The 23,466-nt window shown below is 59.2% G+C and overlaps 2 protein-coding genes across 2 annotated transcripts; one reads left to right on the top strand and one right to left on the bottom strand.

The window, feature by feature from the left end:
• The first annotated feature begins 289 nt into the window (after positions 1-289).
• On the top strand, positions 290-4,523 carry SDSL (serine dehydratase like). Its single transcript, XM_082774074.1, has 7 exons — positions 290-1,087; positions 1,198-1,237; positions 1,475-1,614; positions 1,796-1,884; positions 1,978-2,205; positions 2,418-2,542; positions 2,623-4,523. Exons 1-7 carry the CDS (start codon positions 605-607, stop codon positions 2,814-2,816), a joined length of 1,299 nt encoding a protein of 432 aa, XP_082630200.1. The 5' UTR covers positions 290-604; the 3' UTR covers positions 2,817-4,523.
• A 919-nt stretch (positions 4,524-5,442) lies between these two features.
• LHX5 (LIM homeobox 5) lies at positions 5,443-11,197 on the bottom strand (the record flags this gene model as incomplete). The annotated part of the gene is made up of 5 exons (XM_082774509.1): positions 10,890-11,197; positions 9,001-9,224; positions 7,713-7,990; positions 6,883-7,048; positions 5,443-5,810 (listed from the first exon to the last, which is right to left on the bottom strand). Exons 1-5 carry the CDS (start codon positions 11,060-11,062, stop codon positions 5,443-5,445), a joined length of 1,209 nt encoding a protein of 402 aa, XP_082630635.1. The 5' UTR covers positions 11,063-11,197.
• Positions 11,198-23,466: the final 12,269 nt, after the last annotated feature.

The raw sequence follows: 23,466 nt of genomic DNA, 5'->3' as shown, positions 1-23,466 counted from the left end.
GAAATCCTCTTACTGCAGCCCCCTTGATCCCCTCCGCCGCAGCGCGGCTCGTTAGGAATAACGAGGTCATTACCGGGGGATTAATGAGCTGGCGTTCGGCAGCGCTTTGAAGGAGCGAGGTTCCCACCGAGGCCGCCCTGGCCCCCGTCCCGAGGCCTCCCCAGACCAGGCTGGGCCCCCCCCATCACTCGCATTTTGTGCGAGGGGGAGCACAAAATGTCACTGTCACCACCCCTTTTCTGTCCCCAGTGTCCCGAGAGGGGCACGGCTCAGTGTCAGGTGCCCGCTCCGTGGGCTGTTCACTCTGAAGCCTACTGACGGCGTGAGCCCTCGCTGCCACCGACAGCTCCATGGGGACGTGGCTGTCCCTGCTCCGTGTCCCCGGTGGCACCTCCGAGCCCTCCAGCTGGTGGGGTGGAGAAGCAGAGGGGTGGGAACCCTGCTGACCTTCCTCCAACCCTCACCCTCCTCCTCCTCCTCCTCCAGGACAAAGGACCAGGAGGATCTTGCCAAAATTTTGCGTGTTTGTGCCAATTGCCAAGGGAGAGGGGCTGCGGTGCCAACAAACCCTGGCGCGGCCACTTGTGTTTTTTTTTTTTTTTTTATGGGGGGGAGGGAGTTGGCCACAATCAGCCGAAGGAGGCAGAGTCCTGAAATCTGCTGGGGAAGCACATTTCTGGCCAGGCCTGAGCTCGGCGTGCTGGCACGGGGCCTGCGGCCACCGGCACGGCCCCTCCGACGTCACCTCGCCGCCTTCCCTCCCCAGACGTCGCTCCGGGAGCGGGGCAGGAGGCGCGGGGACGCACCGCGGGCACCAGGTACCCCTGGGGACCGAGCCCACCTGCGGCTCTCCCAGTCCTCAGGCTGCTTTCTGTGGGTTTTAGGGGGGTTTGGGGACACTGGCGGTGACCCCAACACCTGGCAGAGCGCGGCCATGGAGGCTGAGAGGCCCTTCCACCTCGTGTCCCCCCTCCTGGAGAGCCTGCCCCTGTCCTGTGTGGCGGGGACCAAGGTCTACATGAAGCTGGAGAACGTGCAGCCCACCGGCTCCTTCAAGATCCGGGGCATCGGGCACTTCTGCCAGGAGGTGAGCGTGGCAGGGGGGTCATGGGGGGGTGTAATGGGGGCACCCGGTGCTGCCCTCGGTTTTGCGGCCACGTGGCTGTGTCCTTTCCTCTTCTTCCTCCTGTTTTCCAGGCTGCCAAGAAGGGCTGCCAGCACTTCGTGTGCTCCTCAGGTAATTTTTTTTGGGGGAGGGAGGATGGGGGACACCCCCTGCTTCCCAGCCCCTCATCCTCGTGCCCCCCACTCCCTCAGTTTTGGGGTTGCTCCCAGTGGGGTGCTGCATGGGGGAGAAACTGTGCGCCCCCCTACATGGATCACCCTGGGGGGATGGAGGAGACCTGACCCTGGAGGAGGGGAGGGGGGGGTCGAACCCTTCAAATGAAAGCCCCCCCCGTTTTTTTTTTGGCAGGGGGCAACGCGGGCATGGCCGCGGCGTACGCAGCCAGGAAGCTGGGGCTGCCGGCCACTGTGGTGGTGCCCAGCAGCACCGGCCCCGGCACCGTGCGCAGGCTGCAGGAGCTGGGGGCAACGGTGGAGGTCTGCGGCAAGGTAGGGTGCCCACCCCAAAAATTGGGGCTTGGGGGGGCACCTCGGTGCCTGTGGATGAGCACGGACCCCAAAAACGCTCCCTCCTGCGTTGGGTTTTGGGTTTCTCTGCGGTGACAAGGGGCACATCGCCAGGGCCCCAGGGCTGGATGCGGCCCCGCTGAGCACCCCTCGCACCCCCCAGGTGTGGGATGAAGCCAACCACAGAGCCCTGGAGCTCACCAACACCCCCGGCTGGGTCAGCGTCCACCCCTTCGACCACCCCTTGGTGTGGTGAGTGCCGCCGGGGCTCAGCTCCGCGCCCCGCATCCCCATCCCCGAGGGTCGGGCGGGTTTGGGGTGCCCACCGCCACCAAAATCCCCCAGGCAGGGCCACGCCAGCCTGGTCCAGGAGCTGAAGGACTCGCTGGAGGCCAAGCCTGATGCCATCGTGCTGGCGGTGGGTGGCGGGGGGCTGCTGGCCGGCGTGGTGGCCGGGCTGCAGCAGGTGGGGTGGCCCGACGTCCCCATCGTTGCCGCCGAGACCTGGGGGGCGCACAGCTTCCACGCAGCGCTGGAGGCCGGCCACCTCGTCACCCTGCCCGACATCACCAGGTGAGCGCTGGGGACACCTCTCCATCAGCAGGGGGTCCCCAACGTGACCACGGACCCCCCTTGGAAAGGTGCTGGGGGGCTCTGCGTCCTCGGCACATGGCACTGGGCCGTGGGTGTCATGAGCTGGCCGTTCCCAGCCAGCTCTGCCACCCCCACGATGGGTCCCCGAGGGGATGGCGTGTCCCAGGGCCACCCTGACCCTATTTTCCCAGCGTGGCCAAGTGCCTGGGGGCGCAGACGGTGTCGGCGCGGGCACTGCAGTGCGCACAGGAGAGCCGGGTCATCTCCCAGGTGGTGGAGGACGCCGAGGCCGTGCGCGCCGTGGAGCAGTTCCTGGGTGAGCAGGGGGGGGACGGGAACACCGAGAGAGGTACCCAACAACGGGGTCGGGCTCTCAGGACGTCCTCATCCCTACAGATGACGAGAGGATGCTGGTGCAGCCGGCGTGCGGGGCGGCGCTGGCCGTGCTCTACTCGGGGCGGCTGCAGCGGCTGCAGCGCGAGGGGCGCCTGGGGACCCCCCTGGGCAGTGTGGTGCTGGTGGTCTGCGGCGGCAGCAGCATCACGGCGGCACAGCTGCGGGGCCTGAAGAGCCAGCTGGGGCTGGAGTGACCCCCCTGGGTGTCCCCCCCCTTCCCCACATCGCCCCAAAGGTGCTGAGTGGGGTGGGGAAACTGAGGCACGGCCCCGGGGACGCCGCGGCTGGAGCCTCAATCAGCGAGCGCTCCTGCTCTGGCTAATTTGCCACTGTCTCGATGCGTTATTATTCTAATGATTATTAATTATTACAACCCTCGCCCGTCCCTCCTGTGCTGTCAGAAGGGAACAGCGTGCGCGGACCTGCTGCTTACGGGGATTTATTGGGGGGGTCCCCAGCCATGTGTCCGTTCGTCCATCCCAAAGCACATGTGCCCCCCCATCCCCTGATTTGGGGTCTCTCTCCCACCAGGGCCCCCAACCCCGACTGCCCCCCAGCTTACCACCTTTGCCCCAGCTCCCACCAGTTGATCCATTTAGCCCCAGTGCCCGTTTTGCCCTTTCCAGCCCCAAAACCCTCCTCAACCTCCCCCTGGAGCAGCTGCTGAAGCCCGTTCCCCTTGCCCGCCTGCCTGCCCTGAAGCCTTCTCCTCCCTTCTTTCCCTTTTTCCCTTTTCCCCAATAAATCCCCCCGGCCCGGCCAGCCCCCGCAATGCCTCCTGGAGGACCAAACCCCATAAATCAAAGCCCTGCTGCTCCGTCGTGGGCAGTAGCTTATGTAAAAAGGTGTTTCCAGGGAGCACCGAAGGCTGGAGAATCCTATTACGAGGCGCACTATTAATTATCGGGAGTCAGCCCGCCCTCCCCCTGCCATTTTTTATCCCGGGTCCTGGCCCCGATTACTTTCCACCTTTCCCACCTCAACCTCCTTGCACGGAGCCCCCGCCAGCATCCCAAATCCCAGGGGTGCCCCAGCACCCCGCAAACCACCCTCGGCCGCGCGGCTGGGGCGTGATAATTAGCGTAAGGCTAATGACAGCAGCACGCTAATAATAACGAGCAGGCGGCACGCGCCCTTGTGCTTTAATCCCCATAACGAGGCCGGGCAGAGGTCACCGGGACGCGGTGCCACCCGCAGGGGCAGCACCTCTCCTGTCCCCACCGCCTGCGCTCGTGCCTCAGTTTCCCCGTGCGCCGCGCGCTTTTCTCGGCGTCCCCTCCCATGGTGGCACGGGAAGGAAAAATTCCTCCACTTGGCTGAACGGGGCGGGGGGGAAAAAAAATTAAAAAATAAAAATAAAAAGAGGCAGCGGAGCGGCTGGCTGGCCATAAATCAGCAGCGGGACTTAAAATTCAGGTCAGCGAGAGGGGCTCTGGGAAGCCGGCGCGGGAAGGTAATTTATTCGGTTTATATCTTTTTACTGCAAGGCGAGGGGGGGGAGGCCGGACCTCGGCCGCGATTTTGCATTTTAAATATTAGTTTGGGGCCGCTTCGTGTGCTGGGGGGCACGGGGGTGTCTGCTTCTCCTCGCAGGCCCCCGATGAAGGGGGCCGGGGCCCGGAGCAGGTAGCTCAGGGGTTTTTATCCACACCGAACAACGCCAGGCGCTCACACCAGCGGCCTCCGTGAGAGGCAGCGGGGACAGGAAACCCACGGCGCCTTCAGAAAACAACTTTTTTTCATCTTTCTTTTCCCCTTCTCCTTCCTTTTTCCTATCTTTTTTCCCCCCACCTTCATCCTCCTCTCCCCCCCCCCCACCCCAGCACCACCCCATCCCCAGCCTCCGAAACCAGAATAAAACTCGGAGCCTCCGCTGACTGCAAGTACGATAAATAATCAGTAAACACAAAAACATACTTTATTTGTTTCTCCTTTATACAAAATAAAGAAACTAGAAGCAAAAACTATAATACATCCTCGGACCCGCGGGGCCGCCGGGACGCGCTGGGCTCGGCGGAGGCTCGGCCTTCGTTTGCGCCGCGCGCCGGTTTTGTGCCGCGTTTCTTTGTTTGTCTCCTTTTTTTTTTATTATTTTTTATTATTTTTTTTCTGCCTCTTTCCGGTCCCGGGCGCTTCTTCGCCTCCCCCCCCCACCCCTTCTTCCCCTAAAATTTAGGTTGGCCGAGCTCAGCGGGATGCTCGGGGAGCCCCCTGCCCGGCCTCCCGTCCCCCCCTCCCCGCGGCCTCGCCAAAAAAAAAACCACCCAGCGGGTCCCAACCCACCTCCTCCTGGGGAACAAAACGGGGGAACAACGAAAGCGAGGGGCTGAGGGGGGGGCTGCTATTCCCCGTGTCCCCCCCCCCGGCCCTGTTATATCGGGACGAAGGATGGGGATCATTAAAAAGAGGCTAATTAGCACTGGGGGGGGGGGGGAGCCCCGCAGCAGCCCCCCGGCACCGGTGGGACCCGTGTCCAGGCGAGTTCAGCTTTGGTCCGAGAGGTGGTGGTCCCGACGCCGGCGGGGGGCACAAAGGGGGGGTCTCAGGGCACGTTGTGTTGCCCCCACCCCAATAAAAGAGGGGGCACAGTGTGGGGAGGGGGAGGTAGCGGGGTGCCCCCAGCATCGGGATGGGGCTGCGGTGCCGGGGAGGATGCGTTTTGGCATCGGAGGGCGGCCGTGGCATCGGGGTTGTGGTTTTATTTGGGGGAAAAGGGGGGGGGTGTCCGTCAGCCGGTGTGCCCCGGGGGGGCTGGAGGGAGGTGTGGGGTGGGGATTTGTTGGGGGGGGGGTGGGGAAGAGGCGCGTCCCCCCCCCGGCTCTACCACACCGCCGCCTCGCTCAGCTCCGGGTTGGGGTGCGCGAGCGCCCCGCTGTAGCCGCTATTGCTGGACATGGAGAAGGGGGGGCTCGGCCCCCCGCTGAAGACCTCCCCCGGGATGGGGTGCAGCGAGCCCGTCATCCCCGGCTCGGGGCTGGGGGTGTCGGGGTGCGAGATCATATCCGTGTACCTTTGGTTTTCTGAGGAGTGGTGTCCGCTTAGGGGGGGCTCCAAGGGTCCCAGGGGCGTGGAGCCGGGTCCTGAGTTCTGAAGGTAGCTGGGGTCGGCCGGGGACTGGGCCTGGGAGGGGGGCCCGTGGGGGAAAAAGTCATAGTTGCCTCCCGGCCCGTAGTAGTCACCTTGGTAATCTGCAATTGGGGGGGGGAAAGGTTGGAGCCGGCCCCCGGTGCCGTCACCCCGAGCCCCCCGCACCACCATGGGCATGACCCCATCACAGCCCCCCCACCCCAAAATGGTGCTTTTGGGGCACTCAGCACCTCGTGGAGGTAAAAAGACCCCCCCTGATAACCCCCCCATCCTAACACCGTGGCATTTTTGGGGTGGGAAGGGGAGGAAATAGGGGAAGGGGAGGGTGAGGGGCTGGGGTAACCGGGGTGAGGTGGGCGTGATCCCATTATTTTATGGGGAAAAGTATTTACAGGTGTAGAAATATTTCTATTTTTATATGTATTTATGTATACACACATATATAAATAAATAAATAAAAGGAGTGGGGGAAATGTGTGTATATGTAATGGGGAGATAGATAGGGGAAATATATATAAATGGGGAATAGATAATATATGGGGGGGAAATATATATATAAAATATATATTTAACGCATATGGGTATATAAAACACTTATAAATATATATATAACACATATGGATATATAAATATATATAAATATATGATGCATATATACATAATGGGGAATATAATCCCATTTATCAGCCTGGAAGGACTTGAGACCCTAACCTCAAGGGGTGCCCCCAAAGCCCCCGGGCTCGGGGGAGCTTTGGAGATGCAGCACCAGGACCCTGGCAGCAGTAGGGGTGTAGGGGAGGTGGTGGGGGCGTTTTGTCCAAAATTAGGAGGTGTTGCCCCAAAAGCCGTGGGGGCTCCCCACTGCCCGTCCCATCCCGGCGGGGCGTCGGGGGGCGTTGGGGGTGGCGGTGACCTTCCATATGCTGCGGGCCCGGGAGGTAATGGGAACAAATGCGGCCTGAAAGGGGCACAAAAGCCCGCAGCTGGGGCTTTGTTCGCCGGAGAGGGGCCGCGCCGCCACCGCTGCCACCGCCGCCACCACTGCCACCGCCACCGTCACCCTGAGCCTGGCAGCAGCACGGGGATCGGGGAGGAGAGGGACAAAGGGGATGGCGAGGGGGAAAGGAAAAGGGAAGAGGGATGGGGAAGGGGCTCCCGCGGCCGGTCCCTCACCTCCGTAGTAGGTGTAGGGCGTCGAGCCGAGCATCTCGGACTCGTCGAGGCGGCCGCCCAGGGGCCGCATCCTGCGGGGGCTGCGGAAGAAGGCGTGCCGGCGGGCACCCAGCGCGCTCAGCTGCTTCATCCGGCGCTCCTTGGACCGGCGGTTCTGGAACCAGACCTGCAGCAGGGGGGCCAACGTCAGCCCCTAAGGATCCCCCCCCCTGCACGCCTCCCCAAATCCTCCGGGATAACCCCCTCCCCAAAATAAATCGGCCAGGGGTGGATGGGGAAAGGGGTAAAAATGTCACCGCCTGGGGAGGGATTTCCTGGGGATGGATGGGGATAAAAGGGACGAGGCGGATGCCTTCTTTTGGGGTATTCCCTCACCTGAACCGAATCTACTCCTGGCTGGAGGGGGGGCTAAATTATTGCCCCCCTCCTGAACCCGAGGACCCGCACACGTGGGGGCACACACACACCCGCTGCCCTGTGCACGGAGTGAGGACGGCACCAGCGCGGCGGGAGCGCCCTCCCCTATTAGCCCTATTAAACTCATTAATCCCTATATTTCCACTGGGATTTTTATGTTTTTTTTTTGGGGTGGGGAAGAGCAGCAGGGACGTGCCGGGCAGGGGCCATCGGCCTCTCTTTGCCCCCCTGGGGGCAGCGCCTTCCGCCCTCACCGGTGACCGATGCTCAGCACCGGGGGTCCCGCTGGCCCTCCGTCCCCACCCCAAATTGCCCCGGCCCCCGGGGGAGGACATCACCACCCCGACCCTGACGTCACCGTCGAGGTGATGACGTCACCGTCCATCCCGTGACGTCACACGGGGGGGGCTCACCTGGATGACTCTCATGTTGAGGCCGGTCTCCTGCGCCAGCTGCTCGCGGATGTGCCGGGTGGGCTTTGGGGTGGCGGCGAAGGCGGCTTTGAGGGTCTCCAGCTGCTTGGCCTTAATGGTGGTGCGGGGCCCCCGGCGCTTGGTGCCCGAGTTCTGCTCCTCGTTCTCGTTGTTGGTGGTCTCCTTGTCCGACGAGGTGGAGTTGTCCGTCTCCTTGGGGTCGTCCTGCATGGGGTCCTGGAGATCCGGGGACAAACTCCTGTCTGTACATGAGGACACTGTAAAGGAGACCCAGAGAGGAAAGGGGGGGGGGGGGCGGATGGCTTAGGAGAGAGAGCGACCCCCTTCTCCTCTGCCCTCCCCTTCCCACCGAGCCCGGATGCTTGCAGGAAATGGGGAGGGGGATTTTTGGGGGTGCTGGGTGCGGATCGCCTTTGCGCCCCCCCCTAAACAACGCACGGAGCTCGTGGCAAGCATCGCCCGGCCCGGCCCCGCACGCCGGCATCTGAGCTGGTGACCCTATGAAGCTCCCCCCCACAAACTGCTTGGGGGTTCAGCAGCCGGGGGGGGGGCATTTTGGGGAGGGGGCGTCCCCCTCTGAGCACACCACAGCCCCCGGCGCTCCCCCTCTCCCCCCCACCGTGCCGCTCGCACCGGGGGATGCGCCGCTGGGAGAAATGCGAGGGTCGGGGGGGATTTTGGGGGGGGTCCAGTCACTGCCTTGAGCCTGGCTCACACCCTCCCCTCCCAGCCGCCCCCTCACTGCCCCCCCCGGGGCCCCTGATGCCAGCACCCCCCCAGGCCAAGCTCTACTCGCCTCGCTCGCAGCAGCGGCCCCACTGACTGGCGTGGCAGGATCCGGCCCCGGGTGCTGGACGGAGAGAGAGCCCACGGAAGGGGGTGAGCACGGGCGGCTGGCATTGCTGGGACAGCACGAGCGGGCCTGATCCTGCCGTCCTGCCGCAGAGACAGCTTCCAAGGAAGTCAAATGGGAGCTTTGCCTCTGGGTGAAAGGAGGCGAAGGATCAGGCCCGCGGCGCGGGGGGCACCGGGCACACTCGCGGTGGGGTGGGGGGGGGGCTCGGTGTAAAGCGGGGAGGTGGGCGTGCGTGGGGGGGCACCACGAGCATCCGTGGGGAGCAACGGGGGCTTAGAAGGCGTCTGGCCCCCATCCCAACCCTGCTCCACGAGGGGGAACGCGGGGCCAGAAAGAAAAACCCCGGCACCGGGGTGGGCACCGGCGCAGGATGCGTCCCCCTCGGTGTCCCCGAGGCCACGCGGCGCGTACCTGAGTTGAGGCTGCCTTCCTTCAGGGTGGGGGAGTTCAAATAATCCTCTTTGCAAACAAATTTGTTCTCGTCTATGATATAGAGTTCCTCGCCCGTGGAGAGCTGCTTGTTGCAGACCATGCAGGTGAAACAGTTCAGGTGGAACACTTTGTTCCGCGCTTTCCGGACCAGGTCGCTGGGGGAGATGCCTTGGGAGCAGCCGGCGCATTTGGTACCAAACCTCCTGGGGGGGGGGGGATTAAAAAAGAAAAAGAGAGGTGAGAGGCACGATTTTGGGGAGCGCACACGGCACCGCACGGGAATGCTTCGTACCCCACAACCCCATTTCCCCGGGGAGCTCGGGTTTGGGGTCCTCTCCTAGAGGACACGGGGGTCGCCCCCTCTCCAAAAGGGTAGGGGGTGAAGGGGGGGGGTCGCTCCTCCTAGCCCAGCAGGGGGGGATTTCTCGTCCCCCCTCCCCATCCCGCATATCGTGGCCGGAGGGCACCGGGCCGGGCGCTCGGGGTAGCGGGGAGCACCAGGAGCAAACCGGGGGGCGGCGGCGGGGCCCGAAAGGACCCCGGGGCCGGGGGCTCGGGGCCATCCTGCACCCCCCTTCCACCCCCCCGTTGTATTTTATTTTAATTTTTCCAGCTCGGAGCCGCTGCTTTGCACAGCTCCGGCTTCCCTCCCCTGCGCGCAGCGCTTTTCCCCGGCCGATGTTTTATTTTATTTTTATTTTTCCCCTTTTCATTCCTTTTATTTATCTTAATTTTTATTTATTTTTTTTTTTCCCGGGAAACGAAAAAATGCAGAAAACGATTTCCTCGAGGAAAAAAAATAAAAAGAAAAAGAAATAAAGAAAGAAAACAAAAAGGAGAAAACCAAAAGCCGCACACGGTGGCTGTGGCTGTGGCTGCCAGGCCCGGGGGAGCCGGGGGCTGCCAGGCCGGGGGGGGGGGAATGGGGCTGGGGGGGGTCCGGGGGGTCCCCCCTTTTTTCCTCCTGGCCTCGGCACAACTTCTGCTGCCCGCGCTGCCGCCCGTGACGTTGATGTAGTGAAAGCATTACGGGTCGTAAGTCATTTTCCCCTTCCCATCCCGGCCCCTAATTTCCTCCCCGGCACCTTATCGGAGTCATTAGGGGCATTTAAGGAGCGGAGGAGCGCGGGGGGGCCCCCGGGGCCGGGGGGAAATAGGGGGGCCAAGGAGCGGCCCGGCGGGGAAGCGCCGCCCGCAGCGTTTTGGTGGCAAAAGGCGAGATTTTGGCACCGGCTTCGGCGGGGCCCCGGGGTGTTTTTTTTGTGCCTTTTTTTTTTTTTTTTTTTTTTTTTTTGGGGGGGGGGGGTCGGCGGAGAGGGCCGCGGGCCCGGCTGCTTTTGGAGGCAAGGTCACACAAGGAGCTGGGGCGGGGGGAGATAAAGCACAGCCCCCCCCCAACCTCGGGCTGCAGCGCAGCCCCTGGCCCCATCTTCGCCGCGCCCTGCCCGGGCACCGCGGGTTGGAGCCCCGGGAGGGACGGACGGGGATGGGGGGAGCCCCCCAGATCCCGGGGGGAGACCCCCCAGAACCAGGGAAGAGAGCCCCAAATCCCTGGGGAGACCCCCAGAACCCAGGAGGAGCCCCCCAGCTCCCGGGAAGGAAGGATGGGGATGGGGAGACCCCCAGATCTCGAGGGGAGACCCCCCAGATCCCAGTGGGAGACCCCCAACTCTCAGGGGGAGGCCCCCCATCTCTTGAGGAGCCCCCCCATCCTTTGGGGAGTCCTCCTCATCCCTTGGGGAGCCCCCCAGCCCCTCTCCTCTTCCCCGCCGGGCTGGGAGCGGCGGCGGCACCGCATCCCCTCGGTGTGGGGTATGTTTTTTGTTGTTTTTGTCGTTTTTTTTTTTTTTGGGGGGGGTGCCACTCACCTGAAAAAGTCATTTTTGCAGTAGAGTTTGCCTTCCCTGGAGAAGCATTTCTCGGTCAGGTTGCACTTGCACTCGCAGCACTGGACGCATTTGATGTGCCATGCCCTGTCCAAGACGTTGAGCAGAAAGCGGTCCAGGATCGGCCTCTCGCAGCCCGCACAATGCACCATCATCACCTCCGCCGGGGGAAAGGAGCCTCGCCACCGAGAAGTCAGAGCCCCGAGCGAGGTCTCACAAAAATTCAACCGTCGGGAAAAAAAAAAAAAATAATAATAATAAAAAAATAAAAAATAAGAACACACCAGGAAAAAAAAAATCTCAAAAATTAAAGGAGGGGAGCGGAGCTGTCAAGTTCTTCCCCCTCTTCTCTCCGGCGGGGATGGAAAAAATAAAAACACAAAACCCAAAAGCCCAAAGAAAAAAAAAAAAAAAAAAAAAAAAAAAAAGACCCCCCCCCAAAAATCCAAAACGGCCCCGAAAAAGCCCGAAGGGACGCCCCCGGCCCCTCCGTCGTGCTGGGGGGCTGTGCGGCAGCGGGCAGGGCAGGAGGGGTGCATGAACGCCCCCCCTGCAGCCGGCAGCCCCGGTGCCTCGCTGTGCTCCGCCGCCGCCGCGCCGCCACTCTCATGCTGTCCCCATGGCCAGCTTTGTCCCCCGCCTTAGTTAATTCGCGCATCCTTATTCAGATTTGGTGACGTGGGGGCCCGCGTCGGCCGCCCGGTGGCCAATGGCATCCCGGTGGCCATGGCAACCTCTTAATTTATAGCATATCTAAATTGGCTCCAGCCCTGCGCTTGGCACAGAGGGAAAAAAACAACGCGCCTCTATTGTTGAGGGTGGCTTGTACCTGCGCCGCCAAGTGAGTACGCACCTGGCTTGGGGGGGGCCGCCCGGGGGGCTCCGCTCGGGCTTTTAATTGTATTTTTTTAAATTTCCCTCCTTCTATAATTTAATTTATCCCAGAGGGATGCTCGGGGAGGACTCCCCATCCCGGCTCGGGATGGGGAAGGCAGCACCTGTTTTCTCGACGGGATCGCTTTTGGTGTTATTAGTATTGTTATTGCGTATCATTTATTTTGGCCGGGCCGGGAGGTAAAAGGAACGAGGGAGGGGAGGGGAATTGGGGGAGAAGGGGGGAGGAGGATTTTTGGGGAGGGGGGGAAAGAAAAAGGGAGGGGGCGCAAAGTTGCGCTGCGGGCCCCCCGCGGGGCTTTGTGGAGCTGCCGTGGGGGCCCCGCGATGCGGGGATGAACGGGGAGGAAGGGGAGGAAGAGGAGGAAGGGGTGGAAGGGGAGGAAGGAGAGGAAGAGGAGGAAGGGGAGGAAGAAGAGGAAGGGGAGAAAAAAGAGGAAGAAGAGGAGGAGGAGGCCGGGACGGGGCCGCCGCACTTCTCCGCTGTTTTTTCTCCCCAGCTGCAGGTGCGGCGGGGCTGTGCCGAACCGGCTGCCCCCGGGGATCCGGCCCCTGGGGACCCCCCGAATTCCCTCGGCCGCCCCCCGAAACCCCGCAGCCGGCGAGGGGAACGGCAGAGGAAAGCCAAAGAAAAAAATAAAACAAATCCGCAGCGTTAAGGGCATCGCCGGGAGAGGGAAAAGGAGGCGGATTTGTGTGGTTCGGGGCAAGAGGATGGAGGAGAGAAAATACGGAGAGGAGGCCACCGAAAAGAAAGAAATAAAACAAAAGGTAAAGAAAAAGAGAACAGAGAAAGAAACGAAAAATAATAATATTTTTTTTAAAAAAAGAGTGAAAAGTGAAAAAACCTGCAGACGAAAGCAGAGAAAAAAGAAACAAGAAAAAAAGAGAAGAGAAAGGAAAACGGGAGAGTGAGGAAAAAATAAAGAACAAAAATAAACGAAAACGGATGGAAAGAATGAAGGAAAAACGAAAAATAATAAAAAAGAAAATCAGAAAGAAAAAAGGTAAAGGAAGCTAGGAAGAGGTGAACGAAAAAAAAAAAAAAAAGAAGAAATGAAAGAAAATAAGGGAAGAAACCAGGCAGGAAGACCATCGGGAGCACGGAAACAGAAGAAGAGAGAAACGGGAAGGAATGAAAGAAAGGATGGAAAATAAAGGGCACGAAAAGGAAAGCTGGAGAAAGCGCGAGCGAGGAAGGAAGGAAACGAAGGAAAACAAAGAGAGGAGGTGAGAAAGAAGGAGAGAGAAGGAAATAAATGAAGAAGGCACCGGCTAAGGAGGGAAGGAGCAGCACGAGAGGAGGCGACGGGAGCGCCCGCTGCGCCCTTCCCCAGCGCGCTGCGCCCGAAGTTTGCCCTCGGGGGGTTTCGCCGCTGAATTTCCACGCCGGGGAGAGACCTCGGGGAGGGTCGGGGCCGGGGGTCACGGCCCCGGTACCGGCCCCAACACCGGCCCCGGGGGGGGCCCGGCAATTCCCCCCCGCGCTGCGCCCCGGAGCCGCGCAGCAGAGCCGCGTTCCCACGGACTTGTTCCCGAGGTAGGTGCGGGTGCCCAAAGGCGTGTGCCCGCGGGAGGTGCGCGCACACGCGTGGACACGCACCCCCACGCGTGCACACCTCCAGGCCGGGGCAGCGTGCCCGCGCTCCTGCGCGCACCCGCGCCCTCCCCACGGGCACAGCCGGGCCGCGGGGGGCTCCCGGTGCGCCCCGTCGGGGGCCGCGGCCCTCGGTGGGCTCGGACCCGTTTCCACGGTGGGGGGGGAACGGTTTTGGGGAGGGGGACACACCGGGAGGGCGTGGGGAGGCGCCGAGCACACGCTGCCACGGGCACGCGTGGAGGTGCCGGATAGGGGGTGCGGAGCTTGTGCGCCCCCGCGCACCCCCGTTCCCACGGCTTGGCGGAGCCTCCCGTAACCCACCCCCCCTCCACGGGGCTGGCCGATTCTTCCCGAAGAACCCCCCCGGACACCCCCGGGATCCTCCCCGGCACAACACCGGGACTCCCTAGAACCCGCCCGGGGTCCACTCGGAACCTTCCTGGGCACCCCCCGGAGACCTCTCCAGGACCCCCCGGGACCTCTCCAGACCCAGGAGAAGGGCGAGGGGGGCTTGGAGGGGGCGCGAGGCGCTGCCAGGCGCTGCCTCTTCCCCCCTCCCGCTCCCCGTTTCGTTTGAAAGTAAAGGAACAAATAAAGGCAACGGGGAGGGGAGAAGAAAAACGCACCCCAGGAGCCCCCCAGCCCACCCCCGCTGGCCGCATTCCCCCGGGGTGATTGAGGCAGCGGCACACTGATGGCACCTAACGAACCCGTTGTGTTTTAACAGGGGAGCGCACGGAGAAGCGGCGTCGCTCGTAGAAGATGTCGATGGAATTTACACCCTAAAAAAAAAATAATAAAAAAAAAATCCCCTTTCAAGAATAAAGTGTATCAACTTACAACACAACAGACGGCAGAGGGATAAGTGAAACAGACAAAAGACAAACAAGATAATAATCTGTTTCCAATCAGTTAAGCCCTGTAGAATTTGTAATACGCGGTTTGCATATTCCCCCGGTGTTTTGTAATTAATTATCTAGCTGCTAGGATGCTCCGCCGCCGACTTGGTGGAGGTTTTCCCCGATTTCCCCTATTTTCGGGTGCAGCGCGGAGCGGGGCCGGAGGATGCCGCAGCCGCCCCCTCCTCTCCCCGGTAAAAGGGGGCCGGGGCCGTTTTAACATTAAACAAACCCAGCAAGCATCTCGTCGCCGGGCCATAGGCGTTTCTGAGTGACTGCGTTACAAATTGTAAATTTAAATAGCTCACAGGATTCATTACCTCCCGCGTCTGATTTCACCCAGCCGTGAAAAATTGTCCTGGTGTACCACTGAGAAAGGGTTTGCTGCAAAGAGCCACAGCCTAATCACCAGCTTTCTCTCTCCAACAAAAGTGTAATTATTTTGTTTTGGGTGTAAATATAACCCACGGTACAAAAAAAAAAAAAAAAAAAAAAAAGGAAAAAAGAAAAAAAAAAAAAGATAAACCTCCAGCAGCGTCTGAATGCATCGCGGGGCCGTTTAGAAAGATCCGTCCTAAATTAATACCAAGGTTAAAAGGGGACGTGGAAATTTCCGAGAGGTGCGGGGGGTGCTGGGGGTTGCGGAGCTGCGGAGCCCCGAGCATCACCACAGCCCCCCCGGAGCTCCCCCGGCAAGGAGGGACCCCAACCCGGGAGGGATCCCAACCCCGACCCCAATCTCCTGCCCCCAGGACGGGCACCGGTGCCCCTCCCGATTTTTCCGTGCCCCCCCCAAATCTCCTCCTCTCTTCCCCTTTTCGGTACCGGGGAGCCCGGCCCGGGGGGGGTTTGCTCGCCGCGGGTGTTTTTGTGCACAGCGGGAGGGGAACACACAAATAAACAATCAAACCAACCCAAAACCAACATGAAAAAAACGAAATCCAAACGAAGAACGAAGGGATTTTTTTTTTTTTTCACCTTTTTTTCTTGGTTTTAACGGATTTATCGGTGCCTCCCCTCCCAGCTCCATCCCCGGGTTTCGGAGAGGGGAACGGCACCAAACGAAAAGGGGCGGCAGGAGATGAGGGGGGCTCCGGGATCAGGCTCCTGGGGGACGTTTATAGGGAAAATAAAAGGGATTTTTTTTTTTTTTTAAAAGAAAATTAGGAAAAAATGAAAATTAAGTAAAAGGAAAGTTAAAAAAAAAAAAAAGAAAAATTAAAGAAAAAATTATAAGAAAATTAAAAGAAAAAACAAAAAAGGAGAAAGGAAAATAAAGGAGAAATGGAAAAAAAAACACACACAGAAGAGGGAAGGGTGCGGGATGGAGACCGCAGCCCCCGGTGCCCCGGGGCTCTCCGGCTTTTGGGGGCGGCCGGCCCCGACCCCCCCCGACTCCCCGACGCCCACCCCCTGTCCCCCCACCCCCGGCCCCAGCCCCCAGCCCTTTCCCGGTGCGGCAGCGGGGCCGGCGGTCGGGATTTCTCCGCTCGCTTTCCCTTCTCCCTTCCCACAGCTGTTTGAATCGGTTGATTTTTATTTTTTTTTATATCTATTTTTTCAATTTCCGAGGGTGGCGGTAATTGGAGAGGCTTTAATTACCCCCACACCCACCCTCCCCGAGCTCCAGCCCCATCCCGGGGCCCCGTCCCCATCCCCTGCTCTCCATCCCTGCCATTTGGGTCCCCCCAAAAAAACCCCAACCCACCCCCCTCGCCCCCCCGGAGCCTCGCTTGTGCCGCCCCCCCTTGCACCTTGCAATAAACCGAACCTGAGCTTGAGCCACTTAATTTATTTGGGGTGGCGTGGATGGGTTTTGGGTGGGGGGGGCGCAAAACCCTCTCCAAATTTCCTGGGTTTGCCGCACCCTCCCGTCGGTGCGACCTCCCCCCCCAGCCCTTCCTCGGCTCGGGGCCGTCCCCCCCCCCGCCGTAGCGGCGCTAATGAGGGTGTGTGTTGACACGGCGAGGCGATGCCCCCGCTTTGCCTTTGTTTGGGAGGTGTGAAAGGAGGGGGATCTGCATGAGAAAAGGCGGCGGCGAGCGCGGAGCTGCGGCGGGACGGAGCGAGCCGGTGCGTGGGGAGGGCGCCCCGTCGGGGCAGGGACCCCCGGAGAGATTGAGGGGGTCGGGGGGGGGGGGCTGGGGGATAAGGGGTGGGGGCAAGGGGCGCTCCGGGGTACGGTGGTGGCCACCCCGAGGAGGGAAAAGCCCGAGGTTAGGGGGTTGTCGCCCCCCCCCCGCTGCCGTCGGGGGGCGGTGGTGGTGGGGTAAATGGGAACCCCTAATGGGAACCCTAAATGGGAGCCCCTAATGGGAGCCCCTAATGGGAACCCCAAATGGGAACCCTAAATGGGAACCCCAAATGGGAACCCCAAATGGGAACCCCCAACAGGGAACCCCAAATGGGAACCCCTAATGGGAACGTAAAGGGGGTGGGGAAGGGCTGATGGAGATGGGGGTGTCCCCGTCGGGCCGTGCCCCCCCTCCCTTCCCGTTTCCATGCCCCAGCTTTGATTTTTTCGTGGGAAATAGGAAAAAGGGGATGGGGGGGGGGGGGGGGGGGGGGGGGCCACGGCCCGCAGCCGCGGGCAGGGTTTGGTTGGGGCCGGGTGGTGCCGCTGGGAGCTGCTGGGGGGGCACGGGGGGGTGCTGAGAGTACCCCGACCCCCCCCATGGGTATATAACGGGGCCGAGGCGAGGGGTCCCGCGGCGGGGGGGGGACACACTCGAAGCCCCCCCCGAAGCGCGTCCGGCACCGGCTGCAGAACCCCCCGGGGGGGTCCCACGGTGTCCCCCAGCCCCCCCCCGTGTCCCCGACCCCCCCCCAATGTCCCCAACCCGCCCCCCCCGCCCCGCCCCCGGCCCTCTCCAGGGTCCTGAACGGCCCCGGCCCCCCCCAGCCCCCCCCGGCCCCGCTCCCTCTCTCGCTCTTTTGCTCCCCCCCCGTTTTTTTTCTCCTTTTATTTTTCTCTCTCTCGATTTCTCTTTTTCTCTCTTTTTTCCCACCCTCTCTTTTCCTTTCCTTGTCTCTCTCTTTTCTCTCTTTTCTTTCTTCGCTCCTCTTTTTCCTCTTTTCTTTTTTCTCTTTCCTCTTTTTTTTTCTCATCTCTTTTCTTTTTTTTCTTTTTTCCTTTTTTCCTCTTTCCTCGTTCTTTTTTTTTTCTTGCTCTTTTTTTCCTTTTCCCTCATTCTCTTTCTTTTACCTTTTTCTTTTTATTTTTCCACTTTCTCATTTTTTTTTTCTGTTCCTTTTTCTTTCTTTTTCTTTACCTCCTTTTTTTTTTCTTTTTAATTTTTTTCTTTTTCCTCTTTTCTATCTTTCTGTTTCCCACTTTTTCTTTCTTTCTTTACCTCTTTTTCTCTTTCTTTCGTTTGCCTCTTTTTCTCTTTTTTTTCCTTTCTTTTCCCTCTTTTTCTCTTTCCCCTCTTCCCCTTTTTCCTCATTTTCTCTTCCTTTCTTTCCCTCTTTTTCTTTCTTTCTTTCTTTTTCATTTTTTTCCTTTTTCTTTTTCCTCTTTCTGTCTTTTTCTTATTTTTTCTCCTATTTTTCTTTGTTTCCTCCTTTTCATTTTTATTCTCTCTTTCTTTCTTTCTTTCTTTCTTTCTTTCTTTCTTTCTTTCTTTCTTTCTTTCTTTCTTTCTTTCTTTCTTTCTTTCTTTCTTTCTTTCTTTCTTTCTTTCTTTCTTTCTTTCTTTCTTTCTTTCTTTCTTTCTTTCTTTCTTTCTTTCTTTCTTTCTTTCTTTCTTTCTTTCTTTCTTTCTTTCTTTCTTTCTTTCTTTCTTTCTTTCTTTCTTTCTTTCTTTCTTTCCTCCTCCCTCACATCCCCTTTCTTTCCCCCACTTTCCCTCAGTTTCTCTCCCATTTCACACACACACCTCCAGCACCGATCTCCCCGTCTCTCCCCCCTTTCCCCCCGCTCTCCCTCCTCCCCCACAGAGCTCCGTTTACCAAAAGAGTGGAAATTTTACAGATGTGACGATTGGAGGGGAAGACCCTCGGAGCCCCCACATCCAGCACCCAGCACCCTGCCAGCCCCAGCCCCGGGGGTGTCCCAGCACGAAACCCTTCTTCTGCTGGGACCGGAGCAGAAAACCAAGCTGCCAGCGGCGGGGCGGGCACGCACAGCCCCTGCTCCCCCCCCAAAATGTGGCAGCCCCAGGTCTGCGGGGGGACCCAGGCAGCCGACAAAAAGCAATGCAAACCCCGGGTGTTGCAGAAAGGTGATGCTGGGATGCATCTGCTTCTCCTCCGGCACAATCCCCCTGTGCTGCCCCCCAGGACAGCGAGAATTCGGGCTGCCAGCTGCCCCCCAGGCATCCCCTGGCTGGACGGGGGGCACCGCCAGCTGCCCCCTGCCCCTTTATGTGTGTCCATGTGCATGTCCTGCTGCTGGGCACGCACACGTGCACGCAGATCCCTTCCCTACACTCGTAACGCAGCCCTCCATCGTGTCACACACACCCCTACCACCCTATAACGTGCCCCCCCCGCACCACCCAGCGTGGTGACCCCATCTCCTCTGCCATGGGTTCAATAAAGGGGCTCAGGGCTCGGTACCCCCCAGGCTGTCACCGTCACCTGGGCACGTGGCGACCTTGCTTTCTTTTCCCTTCCCCTCTCCTCCTGCTGTCCCAACTCCCTTCTTCACCGTGCTCAGGGGCACAAAAGGGGCCCTGCTCCAGGTGGGTGCCCATTACCTGGGGCAGGGTCCCCGTGGGGCTGGGGGGTGAGCTGGAGGCTTGGAAGGACAGAGGAGTCCCCCGTGGGCTGGGGAAGCAGCTGGAGTCGGCTTCTTCACGTTTTTTCTTTAAATGCTTCTCATCCTTTTTTATTTATTTTATTTTTTTACATTTTGGAGCAGGACAGGTTGCCCATCTCCCTCTTCCAGCTGGAGCCGGGGAGGGCTCCTCACCTGGGCCAGCTGGTGGCGGGGTCGAGCCCGGGGGATGCTCTGCAGGGCAGAGACCCCCCAAGGAGCCCCCAGGGAGCCTCCGGGGCCCCTTCAGGTGAGTCCCAAAGCCCCTGTGCGGATGGATTTAACCCTTGCAGTGCCTGGGTAGTGACAAAGCCCCCTGGTTGCCGGCACCGGGGTTTTTGGGTGCCTCAGCGAGGGGAACAACGAGCCCTAATACAAGGGAGCTGCTGGGCAGCGCTCTGCTTTATTGCCTTGCTGCGAACAAATGATGTTTTGGGCAGCCTCCCGTATGGGCTCGTGCAGATTTGGGTCGGGAACAGAGGGCAGGCTGATGCAGGCAGGCTTATTACAGAAAGACCAAGTGTCTGCATGGGTAAATGCAAATGGGAAGGAGTTGCACGCAGACACACGCGTGCCACCACCCCAAACCACGCAGGTGCACCCCCCCCCCCCCAGCTCTGCTCACACTGCTCTGGGTGCAGAGAGAGTTTGGACAAGGTAGGGGCTTGCTCCTCCGTGCCCTAGCATCCCGAATACCCGGTGGCAGCCCCAGAGGCTGTGTTCTCTCCGCAGAACCCGAATTTCATCCTGCGCTCGAGAGGGGGTGATGAGACCTGGCAGGGGCAGGCGCAGGTCCTGGCTTTGTGCAACTTCTGGGGGCTTGGGCAGGGGCTGTGACAGAGCTGGCAGCAGCCCCTGGCCCTGGATCTTCATTTCCTTGCACTGGTGCATGAGAGGAGATGAGCTAGGTGCAGGAGGCTGCACCTCGGAGCTCTCCAGTCACCCCTCGTGCAGCATCTCCCTTTGTTTCCCCCCCCCACACCCGCACCTCGAACCCTTTGGAAAGCAGGCAAGCTGCCGCTGCCGGCCCTGCGGTGAGCCTGGGACAATTCATTTATTTATTTTTTCACACAAGGGGTAAACACAATAATTTCAAAGGAGCGATGGCTTCCCAGCGGAGAAGCCAGGAGGGACCTGCCGCGAGGTCCTGGCGCGCCGTGTCGCTGACGCTGATTCGATCTGACACCCGGGTGTCTCCGCAGCCACCACATTGTGTGCCGCAAATGTATATTAACATTAGTATGCATTGGCACAATATGGATCCATTATTCCAGGCGCTTCTGAGGACTAGGTGCTGCGCAGGAGCAGCTGCTGCTTTTGAAGCCTCAGAGCGTCAATAGATTCAGAGGTTTTAGGGCCAGAAGGGACCCCGGCGGCCACGCAGCCCGGCCTCCCGCGGAGCACCGGTGGTTTCGGCATCCTGCCCCGCGACGCCAGGCTCGGCAGCACCTCCCCTCCCGCAGCTCACGCTGGAGAAGTTGCCGTTGCCCTTGGTCCTATCCTTCTCCTCGTTAATCATAAAAGGGCCATTTTTTGTTATTTTGTCTTGTGGAGATCCAGCTTGGATCCTCACCACTTGGTTCTCTTGGGTGTCCCCCCTTCTCCCGTGCCACTGGGTGTGGGCGAGGGAAATGCTTTTCCCCTTTTGTTGAAGTTGTGACTGCACAGGAGGAAGGAAAATAAAAATCTCTGTCCTGGAATGCCTGTCTTAAAAAGGATTCTCATGGGGGGATTGTATCTGGGAAGATGTTCAGGTTTTGGGTAGTTCCCTGGCTCTGACCGTACACCAAACCTTCAGGCTTTGTTCCAGAACATCCGTGTGCACGCATTTAGCGGTGAAGGGTGCTCTAGGAGGGCTTTGGTTTATATTACTTCTCCCAGTTTATATTACTTTCTCCCAGAAAATGAAGGAAAACAATTAAAAGAGAATAAAAATAAATAAAAAGAGCTGAAAGTCTTATGTTATGGTCACAAAAACTCATCAAAAAAGCACCTCTGGTGTGACAGCTGAAGACAGGTGCCTATACTTTGTGCCACCTCTGATCCCCGAATCACTGCTGGGAACTGGCTGGTAAAGGGACCGGGATCAGGTCCAGGGTTTGCTTTCAAACAGGATTTTATCCTTTTGGTTCCCCCATGTTCCTACTTCTGGGGACAGCAGCTGTGCAACGGAGGAGGTAAGGCCATGTCACCCCATATCCACTGAGGTTTTAGGGAACCCCCAAGGGGAGGACACGGTGCCCACAGGGACTGCAGGGGGCTCCTGGGGTCCCTGTCCTGCCCCAGCCAGAGCAGATATGGGGGGCTGAGGGATGTTCTGGTGCCTGCGAGCCCAGAAGGCTCTCCCATCCCATGCCCAGGTTTGGGGTCCCGTCTCATCCCTTCCCACACTGGATTGCTTTGAGACCCAACGCTGCTCACCCGCATGCTTTGGGGTGGCTTGGCTGACGTGGTGAGCCCCTGCTCTCCTTTTCGTGCTGCCCTTGAAGGCTTTCCCTACATGCTGCAGCTGGTGGGAGAAAGCACCAAGCTAAATTCCCTTTCCCATCCTGAGCTGGAGGTGGAGGAAACAACATCTAAGACAAGCCAAAGGCATTGTCCCTCCCGGCATGGAGCTGTCGGTGGGACTCCTTGCTGCAGGAGCTTCATGGATAAAGAAACCAGACAAGCTTGGAGCAGGGAAATTGCTTGCAGGATGGTGAAACCATTGAAACCAGAGCTGGCTCTGGTGGTCCTGTGCTGGTAGATAGGAGAGGGTCCTGGGGAACTGCCGATTCTTGTACGGTGTTGCTGCATGTGTTTGTCTCCAGCTCGGGATTTTGGCGGGGTCCGAGGAAATAAGGCAGCGTTCCTGGAAAGGACGTCTCCAGCACATCTCCTCCTATCCTGCCTTGCGTGAATTGCCTCGTTCCTGGCTGCCAAGCCGGATCCTGCTTTGCCTTTTCTGTTCCGCTGCTCGGCTCGTGTCACAGCCGGCTGTCCCTCACCTCTCATCAGCCCTGACAACGACGAGGGGAAATGAAAAAAGATTATTTGGTATCATTTTTCCCTTCTACCAGGCGTTTCGTGTAGGAAACACTTTCAAAGAAGAGGGATGAATCACACAGCTACAGAAATTAGAGATGGAAAGGACCTTTTAGGTCAGCCAGTCCATTTCCCTGGCAATGCAGAGAAGCTCAGGGGTGCAGCTAGGTTTTCAAGGACTTCACCCAGTTTAAAACAACTTCGGCAACTTAAATCCATCCTGAGCCAGCTGCAGCTGGAAGAGGGCTGGGTTTTGGCTGAATGTGGTGTGAAGGCCCCAAAGCTTTCTCCCAGTTAAGGTGCAGTTAAGGCATTTTTGCCCTGGGAGCTGCTGGGGAGAGTCTGCGGAGCCGGGCATGGAGTGGCCGGACCCCTGGATGGCCACGGGCTCTCCTGGCTCCCTGTTCCTCAGTCTGGCATGATTTGTGATATAGATGCCGAATCAACCATTCCCATCCTAGCTATGGGCTACCCAGGTCCTGCAGAAATTCCTTCGCATGGGGAGGGAGAAAACTAAAAAAAGCTGGGAGTCGAGGGGGAAATAAACCCATAATTATGTTAATTTTCCAAGAACCCTCCAGTCCAGGGGCTTGTGGTTGAATACAGACTTTTGGCCACGTGAACTCTCTCCCAGTGACTCTGCAAATCCTTATATTTATTTTTCTGGTCATTATCAAAAGGCAGAAAGAGCTGCTGAGCATGGGATGCATCCAGAAGGACCTCTCTAATTAACCCAGGAGGGAGAGCATCCCTCCCGCCTGCCCTGACCCTGCACCTACAGGGATGGAGCAGGCTTGCCAGTGCTCACCTGGGCACCGAGCCTTAATCCCCATCCCCAAAACACCCGGCCCCTGATCCGCCTTACGGGGACAGCGCCGCGACGCTGCCACCTCCTCCTCATAAGTGGTCACCTGCCAGCTTCAGCCGGAGGCGTAATTGCCATCCTCGAGGCCTGAGCCGTCTTATTCCCCTTGAAGCCGATGAGGAAACCTCCCAGACTCCGCAGGAGGCTGTGCTGCGATCCCCCCATCTCTTTTCCCAGGATTTATCTCCTCGCGGGGCCGGGAAGGGAAGGGTCTGGAGGGAGCGGGTGCCTCGGGGAGCCGGGGCGAGAGAAAGAAGAGCAAACACAGGTCCATTAATCCGCAGTTAGTCTGCCTTTTTTGTTAGGAAGATGAACTTGATGAGTTAATTAAGCCACAGCCTGTAAAACCAGTTTATTTGCATAGCAAACTCCTGGGCCAGTGCCGCTGTGAGCGGGCATAGCCGCGCAGACAATTCCGGGGAAATTACAGCCTCATTAATATGCTAATCTGGTTGCAGGCCTGGAACGAGTTTTGGGTTTGCGATGCTTGGGGGGGGGGTCGGGGGGGGGGTTGCTTA

This window comes from Aythya marila (assembly GCF_965140915.1).
Source record: "Aythya marila genome assembly, chromosome: 17".
Classification (NCBI taxonomy): Eukaryota; Metazoa; Chordata; class Aves; order Anseriformes; family Anatidae; genus Aythya; species Aythya marila.
Note: the sequence above shows the minus strand (reverse complement) of the source record. Positions and strands in the feature narration are given on the sequence as shown.